General features: G+C 45.5%; 1 protein-coding gene across 2 annotated transcripts in view; it reads right to left on the reverse strand.

Annotated features, from left to right (window-relative positions):
• The window catches only part of LOC311429871 (GTPase KRas), a 52,279-nt gene extending 50,224 nt beyond the window's left edge, over positions 1-2,055 (reverse strand). The window contains exons 1-2 of one of the 2 annotated variants that reach the window (XM_084506124.1): positions 1,858-2,055; positions 890-1,012 (exon numbers count right to left, since the gene is read on the reverse strand). In XM_084506124.1, coding sequence (XP_084362250.1) covers positions 890-1,000 — 111 coding nt within the window. In that variant the 5' untranslated portion in view covers positions 1,001-1,012; positions 1,858-2,055. The remainder of the gene's footprint in view (positions 1-889; positions 1,013-1,857) is intronic. The other variant, XM_084506123.1, reaches the window with a different exon arrangement.
• Positions 2,056-11,129: the final 9,074 nt, after the last annotated feature.

The following is an 11,129-nucleotide window of genomic DNA, read 5'->3' on the forward strand; positions in this document are numbered from 1 at the left end:
CTTGAAGTGAGCTTGGAAGCGCTCCGTTGTATAAACATATAAATGAAGTCATAAGCTAAAGAGCTTCAGTGCAGGGAACATAAAAATCTTGGGTAAATTATAGTGTCATTTCTCCTTTTATACAGTCTGAGGTTATTAAATCCAATGATCCACAGGAGATTTCAGACAACACGAGTATTTTTCTTATATTTATAAGCCAAGGCTTGCCTGCTCATTAAAAACCTTTAAAATACTGTAACTTTTAAAGCTTAGATATAATTTTAGATTTTGAAGGCCTATGCCATGTATTCCAAAGAATTCACTATAGCAGCTACTTTACACCTTTTTCTAGACACACAGAAACACGCATTGACCTGTTAAAAAAAAAAAAAGAAATAGGGTTCCAAATTTTTGCCTCGTTCAGCATAGCATCCCAGAATACATCACTCACCATGTGAAACAGATCACAATGATAAGAGCTGAGAAAGCTTGACATGTGCATGTCAGAAGTAAAATTGCTCCTTACACATGACTTTCCTTTTTGATGTTAAGAGACGGATGCAAAGCCAAAGTTTTAGGAGGCATTTTCAAATGACTTTGGGGAATACTTTCTTACCAAGATCCTAAAAACTTGCATTCAAACTGTCCAACAAAACATGGCAACTAATGCCATACTTTAGTTGATCAAAATTGTGAATGTTTTAACTGTATCCGTTGTCCCACAGTCAGACCAAGAATTACAGTGATTGGCTCATACTGGTGTGCTGCAGACCTTTACTTCTGAGCCCTTTTAATACAAAGTCTTGCTCTATGATGTTTGGTTTTTTTTGTGGTAAGCATCCAAATGCAAGCAACTACCATTACCGCTGATAATCCCTCATCACAAGAAGCACAAGATGAAGTTGTTTACCTCTATTGTAGGGTCATATTCATCCACAAAGTGATTCTGAATTAGCTGTATTGTCAAGGCACTCTTGCCTACACCACCAGCTCCAACGACAACAAGCTTATATTCTGTCATTTTTTAGCAGACCTGATGACAAAGAAACCAACGTTAAGCAGGAGAGAGTCAGGCTCCAACTAACAAGGATGCTGTCAGCGCGTTTTCATTCACCGCCGCGTTCCTCTACTAGCACCGGAAAGCGATCCCCTCCCGGAAAGGCAGGACAAAAAGGAACGAGGGAAGAAAAAAAAAAAAAAAAAAAAAAAAAAAAGCGATTTCCCAGCCAAAATCACACCTCTGGAGCGCGGCGCGGGGCTGCGTGCACCGACCGCGAAGAGGCTGATACTCAAGGGGCCGGAACGCACAAATCCAGGCAGCACCCCGCGAAGAGGACAGACCAGGGCAGACCCTCCCCACTGCCTGCTCCCCAAGTTCCCGGGAGGCCGCCCGGCTTTCCCCGGGGCCGGGGCTGCCCCCCGAGCCGAGGAAGAGCCCCAGGGTCGCGGCCCTTCCCCGGCCCCTCCTGGCCCCGGCCCCGGCCCCGCACCTCCCGGGGCCCGGCCCCGCGCCCGCCCCGCCCCGGCTCCCCTCAGCGCCCGGCCGGGGCCGCGGCCGCCCCGGCCAAACTTTCCGTGCCGGCCCGGCGGCCGGACTTTACACTGAATAGAAAGAAGGGGAGAAGGGGGGCGAGGGACCGAAGGGTTGACTCAGCACAAGGGTGCCGGGCTCCCGGAGGGCGTTGGCCACCTGTCCCGCCGCCCCCTGCCGCCGGCGACGGCTCCGGCTGAGGGCAGCCGGCAGCGCGGCTGCTGCCCCCGGTACGGGGCGGCGAGGCGAGGCGAGGCGAGGGGCGCCCGGCTGCGGGCAGCCGCTTCCCCTTCAGCGGGGGACGAGGGAGGGAGAGCGGGCGAGGGGTGCGGGAGGAGGGCGGCTACCTGCGTGGCGCCGCGCTGCGCCGAGCCGAGCCGCGGGGCGACGCCGGCGTCTCCGTGCCTGTCTCCGTGCCTGCCTGCCTCGGAGGGCCGCCCCGGCGCGGCGGGCGCTGCGCCTCGCTGCCCGTCCCGGTGCGAAATGGCGGGGGACGGGGAGGGCCGGGGCTGCCGAGGGAGCCGAGCGCCGAGCGGGCGGACGGCCGGATGGAGGCAGGGAGGGAGGGCGGCGATCGATGCGCTCCGCGCTCCCCGGGCCCGCCCCTCGCCGCGGCCGCGACGAGGGAAGGGCAGGGAGGGCGGCGGGGCGGGGGAGGGCGGTCCTGCCGCGGCGCTGCCCGCAGAGGGTCTCCTCGCCGCCCCCGCACGCCGCCACCGGCGGGCAGAAAGAGGCTAAAAGGAGCCTTAGCCGTCCCGGCACGGCTTCGCCCTGAGGGGGAGACGTCGGCTGCTCGGCCGAGGAGCGCGGGGGAGGCTGGCTCGGTGCACATAAGAAAGCGTTTTTATCCCTAGCCGGTCACAAAAATGTCAAACGGGCCTGGCTGAATCGCCGTGGAGCTTAGGCGCCCGTTAACCTTTCGCTAATCTCAACGTAAAATGTGAGGCTTTGTTGGTAGTTGCCAGGGTGCTCTGTACAAAAGTTAATAAACAGAGCTGATGGTTTGGAAGCACGCTAACAATTGCACGATGAAGCCTGTTTTCTTACTAAAAGGCCAGAAGTGTAATTGAACTGTAATTGCAAAGATCCAGCGTGCAGGTCCTTTACACGCCCGTGCTGCACCCAAAGAGGTGAGATTTTTTGAAACGTGTCGCCAGGTCCCAGATAGTGCAGCTTGTTCCTAATGAAGGTTTTTCTGAGGGTAGCTGCGCTGATGTCGACCGGCTTACACCAGGGATTAATTTGTGCAATTTTGCTTTCCCTCTTGAAATTGGAAGGTCAAAAATAAACATGTCGTGCCTACACATCTGGTGATCAAGGGTTTTAATTTAAGAGGCTGGAGCTTTGTTCTCCGCAACTGCGTGCGACAAAACTATCAGCCTCTTTCATTCCCAGTGTGAATCTAAGGCGCTCTGACTCTGGGCCATACCCATCTGAACAGCAAAGGCATTAACCCTTTGGGACTAAGCCATCTAATTTACAAAATGTGTTCCTGTGATTAATTTGTGTAAATAAGCCAAAGACCCCATGCCGCTGTTCAATCCTACTCCCTCACGTGGAAGGTGTTAAGACTTGGGCAGAAAACAAACACATCTTTGAGCTGTTGTGTGAAAAATCCTGTCGCTTCAGACAGAGCCTGGAAAAGATCAGACGAGCTGCTTTCCTTGTGTTCTTGAAACCAGTCTTTTCTGCCATCGAAACCGGTGACAAAAGTCCTATGGGAGCCTGTGTAAGGATTCTTACAGCGCACTTCTATGCAGTGGGAGGGTATATGTTGTCATGAAATGCGGGGAAAATGAAGTGGGGAAGTACCTTACGATTCCCATTTCTCCTCTCCCAGTGACTTAAATTTAGCAACCTGGTAATTTTTGTGTTAGATGTCTGTATTAGATTGTTTCTCAACAGCCTCAATTAAAAATACTCACAAAAATACATCTGACAGAGCAACAGATAAGATCATCTCACAAATCAGAGTTAAAACTGTGTGATTCGGTATGCTTATTAAGTAGGCTATCTTGCCTGAGCAGATGTAAAACCCGAAAGAAAAACCTGCTTTCAAAGAACAAGTAGCCTGGTGGTAAAACCACAAGCTTGGGATGTGGGAAACCCACATTCCCGTCTGTGGTGTGAAAGAGGCAAAGAAAGGATTTGAATGCAGATGTTCAGTGACTGAGGTAAATGCCCTGATCAGCTCTTTTAGGACAGCAGGATCTCACTTTCATATTTTGCCCCCCCTAGGAAAACTATGTGAGTGTTGTGGTTCTTCCTAATGCAGTGGGAAAATGACTGTGTCACAGGAAAACTTGCCCAGTCCTGCACATAATGCTGATGTTCCACAAACAACCTGGATGGTTTGTTCTCATCTACAGAGCTTTGTATGGGGAGAAGCTGTTCGTCTTTAAACCCACACAGTCACAGCTGGGATCAGAAGAGTATCCGGAGAGAGCCTCCGCTGTGGAAACTTCAGGCCCCGATGACAGCTTGAATCTCCGTGTCTCCATATGATGATCTCAATGAAACGTGCAAACAATCATTGTACATATAGTTGGAAGGCAAAATTAATTTTTGGGATTCTGGAAAAGCAGGATACAAAGCTTCATTTGTTGTTGTGCACATATTTGTTTATAAATGTCCATGTCCAAACTTGTTGTTTGCTTTAATTAATTTTAGAAATACCTTCTCAGGCTTTTGGATGAAGTGGTTTGAAAACAAGCTGAAATAAATGAACTGAGCAAAAATATTGAGTTGCATACCATGCATTGATATGAAAGCTGTTGATAAGTCAGCAGAAGTGATGCAAAGCCTCCTAGATTTTGCAGAAGTGTTGTTCAATGAGATACCAACTTTATATTAGTGATTGTTTCTTTAGTGCAATTTTCACAGAGAATTCCAGACACAGGCAAAGAAGATGAATGTCCTTCAGTGTGCTGGAGCTAAATGATTTTGTTAAGTTAAAGCATATTTATGAATTGAAAGGCTTCCTCATGTTTGCATTAAAATATTTCAGTCCCAGTCTCCTGGATCCTCCATGGATATGGATCTTTGATGGCTCTCAGGAGAAACCATCAGCCACAGCTCCCTCATTAATATCAAGCACTAGGCCTGAATGTGGGTATAATCCTTTCAGCCACACATTTACCCTATTCAAATTTGCCCAATCCCAAGCAATATAAAATAAATTCAATGAAATTTTAACATTGATAATAGATTAGCTTTCACGACCTGACTGTCAGCAATTGTGAAGCAGGGGAGAGGAAATGTAAAATACAGCTCCAGCCTTAAGATAAATAATAAGCTTTCTCTGCTAACATAGATCGTCAGACAAGCTGAGACAAGAGTTAATTTTCTTGTGGCTTTTCCTGGCATTTAACTGTATGCAAAGCAGATGCAAAGCCAATGGAGAGTGACTATGGGAAGACAGGTGGGTTTGTGCAACTTAAAAGTTTGCCTGCCGTGAATTAAAAATACAAGTAATGCGAACTTGTATGTCACACAGACAAGGTCGAGGGTCCATGGCCATTACAACCAGCAGAAAGGCATATTCGTCGTTGGAGAGTTCTGGCCAGGCACAAGCACATGATGGTACTCGAGTTTGTTTCGCCAGAGGCCACAATGCTAAAGTTAGTGGTGGTTACATGCTTTTAGGCTACCATTACAGTCCTTTGTGCAAGGACAGACACTGCCTGAATCAGCCTGCCCAGGTAGAGTGTTTGCATTTGACCCGGCTGTGTGGGTTTGTATTGGCTGTTCATTTTGTTTCATGCAGGCATGTTATTTTGATCTGTTATAAGAGCATGTGTCATGCAGGAGCAGCACTGCAGACATCCCTGCCATTTAGGATGTACCAACCTTTAGTTTTTAGCTTTTTGGCTTCTCCTTCCAGGAAAACGAAGACTTTAAAGGAAGTCCTGCCAACTTTGTTATGCTGCCCTTTTGTTGATAAGACCACCTACAAAAGATTTTACATCCAATCTAGTGCAGTAGGAATGTTAAAATGTAGGAATTTTTCTCACCTGACACGGCAGAATACAATCAGACTCCCCCAAATTTTTACTCACTAATTTTACTCAAGACAGCATCTGCAAAAGGTACACAGTAAAAGAGTTATGTAAGGAAGCATATGATGAACTTACATACAGAAATATTTATATCCATATATAAATATATAGATATATCCATATATCCATATATAAATATGCAATTTTAAATGTGCTATTTTATATTCAAAAGGCTGTAGTTCTCATGTGGTATTACTTTTTTGCCCTATCAAATTTCTTTAGTAATTTGACATGTATAGAGTGAAGTTTAGCATGTATAAACTCACACTGCATGTGAATGTATTTTTCCATGTTACAGCAAATTCTTTTCAAAATAGCTGGTGGACCCCAAGAAATGCACAAACCTTAAACTGAAAATTACCTTTCAAATGCTCAGCTATGTGAAGGACAAGTCTAGGTTCTGCTCCTTCAGCTTCAGTGGCAGCTTATTTGTCCACTGAATGAAACTCTTCAAATCTTCCTTCCTTTCTGTATGTAGGCTCTAAGGAAACATGGTTAATGTATTTTTTTGCAATAACATTAGATTTGGCTTGAAAGCTATGTGCTGAGATACACATTACTGGTATTTGTAAATGGTTTTACTTTTGGTTTAATTCAGCTGTCTCTGACATTTTATTTTGAGTATGTTTCTCTGCTAAAAATGGGGTGGGGAGAGAGGAACAGTTCAACTGTGAAATATTCTTTAGAAAACTGAATGCTTTTGCCATTCTACCATTGTCATCTGGCATTAATTAACATAGCATCTCACTAATTATATTGTCAGCATATAGCCACTAAATTCAAATACAAAGAGAATTGTTAAAATTTGCCGATTTAACTTTGGTATTCCTTTTAAAGCATCGTTCTTCAAGTTTTGTGTATATAGGAAATCATCCAAAGCCCACTGAAGTTAATGGGCTTCCTTCAGATTAGGACCAGAAACATTTGGAAAAAATCAGTGGGGTGTCCAAACCGCCTCTCTAAATCAAGCAATTAGGTACTTAACTCCTGTTATTGGTATCCACAGCACAGCACCCAAAACTCCCTGACTATGCACACTGCAGACCTGATGTGCCACCCAAGGGAACAAAGACCACATTGAAAGGGGAAAGACAGTGCTGGACACAGTGTGAGTTCACTATCCTGTTGTGCCCATGCCTTCAGGGTGACAAAAAGAAACACTGTCTGGTGGGAGAAATCAGGCAGTGCAGGGAGAATGGCAGTGCTGTATGGCAGCTGTGTGGGGCACTGCTTCCTCGCACCAGCAGCAGAAACTTGTCAGAGTTAAAATACCTGTGCTAACTCAGGTGGGTGGCACCTGAACCGAGCTGTGAATTGCCATGTGAAAGCCATGGCCTTGTTTCCAAGTCCTCTGTGCATGCTGCTGGTGCTTCTTGTGTATTGCTGTATCCTGTGCTTTTTGCATTGTGTGAGAGTCAGCTGCTCACTGATACCCTCCTTATGAATTTTGCATTTCTTTTCTTCAACTAGGGAGAACTGAGGGAAGGACAAGTGTCTGAGTAGTGCCTGTGCTTTGCCTGGAGCAAAACTTTCCACAAAGTCCCTCTTGCTTAAAAGCATCCTACCAGCAGTGAGGGGATTCCGCATGTGTGGCTGAGCCAGTCTGGGAGCCACATCAGAGCCAAACACTGGATTAATTTTGCCTTTGGACAAAACCTAGAGCTTAGTCCTGCTCTCAGTGAATGGTGGTCCTGTGACCTGCTCGTATCTGGCTCTACATGTTAGTTTTGTCTTCTCTTCAGCATCACTGGCCTCCACTCATGTCCCTTGGTATTACTGAAATCTTTGAGATGTATTTGATTTCTAGCTCACCAAGGGTTTTATTTCTCTGGAGCATGGTAAAACTATACATCTTCCTGAGATGATCAGAAACACATGGAAAAATATTAAAATGTTGCATAAAGAGAAAAAGAATTAAATATTTTCTTTCCAAGACAGCTACTCTTTTGCTGCAGACTTTTTACTTCAGGACAAAAAATAAAAAAAGTGTTGTCAGCACTTTGAAAACTACATCCCTTTCTCCACTCCAATGGACTTTTGCCTATTTTGCATGGACCTGTAAGCTGGGCATGTTGCTACAGCTCAGGAAGATGCACGAGAACCTAATGTGTCTTTTTTAGAGAAGTAGACAGTATTCCAGCAGCTGTAGCCATTCACATAAGTCTTGGACAGGATGCATTTCCCCAGCTCCCTTGGGAAACTGCAATCAGAATCCCAGGGCAACCCTCATCACAAACTGCTGTGCTTGGGAGGCGGCTGAGTCGGGGACATGAACTAGCCCAGGAGACCAAGTTGCTGGAGAAGCCAGAAAACTCGCACACAGCTGGAGGTCCTGCGGGCCCTTATGGTCTGTGTGTGCAGTTCTGGGTTGGGATGGAAGATCTCACTGCTCCACACACCTCTCAGGCAGCAGAAGAGCTCAGAGCCTGAAAAGCCAGGGCACCCAGGCAGGTTTGGAGTCCAAGATGACAGGCAAGGGACAGAAGGCCAGAAAGCTTCACTTGAAATCAGTAGTTCCTCACAGACGGTTCTGGCTGGCAAATCCCTGATTCTCAGTCAGGGCTGCTGTCTGGTTACAGCTGCTTGCCAGCTGAAGCTGGGTCAGCACTGGGCTGTGTCAGCTCCCGCTGGGACATCCCAAATGCAGACGGCAAGGAACGTGCTGGCCTTGTCTTACACAGCCTCTCCCTGGGAAGAGCTGGTGCTGCCCCTTTGATGAAGAAACACGTGTGTGTTGCTACAGTACCTTCATGACATGTCAGTGATTTTCATTCACTGCTGTCCTGACAGGGATATGGTGTGAGCGGGGTGACAGCCGGGTGCCCTGTCACTGCAAGCTCTTCTTCAGCACCGCAGCCAGCTCGAATAAATTATGTATATGTATTGCACAGACACCTGCAAAACAATTCTTCGATCCCAGTGTAGGCCTTTGGTTGTTATTACAATACAAGCAATATTGCATAAATAAACACAGGAAGAAGTAATATGTATCTGCAGCAGCTTGGGTATCTATTTCTTCACACATGCCCACACTCCAGTGCTAGGACTGTGTTTCCAGGAAAGGTCACCGTCATGAAGATCACAGGTCCTGCTTTGCTGTACTGTAACTGAGTGTTCACTCCATTTCATTTCAGGAGATTCCACTGTACATTTCTCAGCTCATAGACTCAGAACTGGTTGGGAACAGCTACATTTACTCCAGGCTTGAACTGGAATAAGCAAAATTTTTCTGATGACAGTTAGTGGAGCCCAAAAGCAGTGTACCTAGGAAACCTAGTGTACCTAGGCACAGCAGTGTGCCTAGGAAAGGCACCTATAACCACCACAAGAATGTGAACACGTGCTGAAGGATAGCACATATACTCAGAGATGGCTCTAAAAATAAAGAAAACTTATGTTTAATCACGACTGTGTGATTTTTAGGATCACTTGCTCTTGCAGAGGCAGTTAAATAGATCCTGACATAGAGTACCAAGGAAGGAAATGTACATGTTTATTTTGGAGTTTTTGGGTCACTGGATAGAAAGCTTATAGGAAAATGGAAAACATGCAGTAGTAATTTATTTCTAAAGGGAAGGGGGAGAAAAGTCAAGGAAATTCCCTTGCAGTCTGTTTGGAGCCAGGTTTTCAGCTGGTGTAAATCTGCATGCTAGGTTAAAATTATTGGAACCATTTCACGTCCTGTGTCAAGAGAAAGCAACACTACAGTGCTGAGTTCCATTAGCTGGTGATGTGAGGCCCTAAGGAGGGCCAACATTACCAGCCCTCCACTACGGGCCAGTGTCCTGTGTCAAGAGTAAGACCATGGCATCACCCTAGGGTCGGATCCAGGTCAGATCTGTGGTAGAGCTGTGCAGCCTCCATCACTTGTTACGTGCCAGTGAGTGTGAGCCTCATCCTCTCTTCCCACCACTCTGGTAAGTCCCTCCCTGACTGCATTAAAATAAAATTTTAGCTTTTGCTTGGCCTTAGATCCAAACTCTCAACAGCTTTGCAGACAGAAAGTGTATTCTCCATGACCTCCCCAATATATTTGCATTATCAGCTGTTGAATTTTTTATTACATGTCATTGAATTTGATGCATCAAGACTTTTATGCAGCTTGCTCCTACTCTCTAGGAATTTCACAAATAAATCACTGGCATGCACTGCAAATTGTCAGTCCCGGACACACTACTCAGTAGAAAGGCACTGGCTAACCTTTTCCACTAGAATGCTATTTTTAAGTGCTTTAACAAAGAAGACTATCGTTTTTTGAAAATATATTGCTATGGTGAAAGGAGTTAATGTCTTGCACATGATGTATCACACCCATGATAAAATTCTTAACAGAAAAGTTAAAAATCCCAAGCAGTAACCACGCACACAAAATTGTTAAGGGTACTGTGTGGGTTGAAGTCTCAGCTTTGTCTGAGCATTTAGACCCTTCTGAGCTTCCTTTGTGTAACAGAGCAGAAGTATAAAAGCCGGGCTTAATGATCCAGGCACTTTTCCACACCACAGGGTCAGAGCCTTGGGCAAAGGCTTTCCCCAGTCAAAGGCAGCGATGGAGGTGAGAAAGGAGTGCTGAATGTGTCTAAATGGCTGCCTCTGGATTTTGTGAGCACCCTGAAAAGAAAGGATACCAAAGCATCTGATATTTGGGGCAAGGCCATGGTGTTTCTACAAAGGGGAATTGACTGTGTGCTGTTTATAACCACTCTTGTGGTAATCAGCAAGTGTCTGTACGTGCTTTAAATAGACACATTACCCTAAGGAAATACCCAAGTCAGCACCTCTGTATCCTGCTCTCGGAGAGGAAACCTGACCTACAAGGCACCAAAATTTGCTGCTGCATGATGAAGGGGCCAAAATATCTCAGACAAGACTGCTGCTTGCTTTTCTTGGAGAGGTAGCTCCATCATGCTTTGTTCAGCTCTTACGTACATCAGTTTTACAGTGGGGTGACTCCAGTTACTTAGAGGAGTTGCTCCACAATTACACGAGTGGTGATGAGAGAAGAACCAACCCTTACAAAACTGCATCCTAAGCAAAGCATGAATGAAGGTTATGATCGAGTAATTGATTAGCAAATACATTCCTCATTTTATCTAATTTCTGTTAAACATTGCAATATATATTTCCAAATATTTATCTAATGAAATTACTGCTCATTTTTTCTGATACTTAATTCTTATCATATGAATCATTTAGAACTAGACAAGGCAAACCACCAGAGACCGTGTTAAGCAAAATGAAGATAAAGTTGCAGCTGATCAGAAAACCAGACAAGATAGTCTTTCCCCTTTCTCACTGCCTACAGAGGACAGTTTTGTGCTGGAGGTTTTAAACTGTAATGGTGTTTGGGACAGTAATTCTAAAAAGAACTTCAGCGAAATACTTCTCTATAAAGAGTTCTTCATAACCAGGTGACACATGAAAATATGTGACTTCCACAATAGTGTGTAAGTATACATTTAGAAGAAAGAAGAAAAAAAGTCACTAAAAGACATTGTGAACTGTAGCATTAGATGCATCTATTAAAATGGAGTCGCTATCTCAGTGCAATCAGAAACTTCACA

Source organism: Aythya ferina (genome assembly GCF_964211825.1).
Source record: "Aythya ferina genome assembly, chromosome: 1".
Lineage (NCBI taxonomy): Eukaryota > Metazoa > Chordata > Aves > Anseriformes > Anatidae > Aythya > Aythya ferina.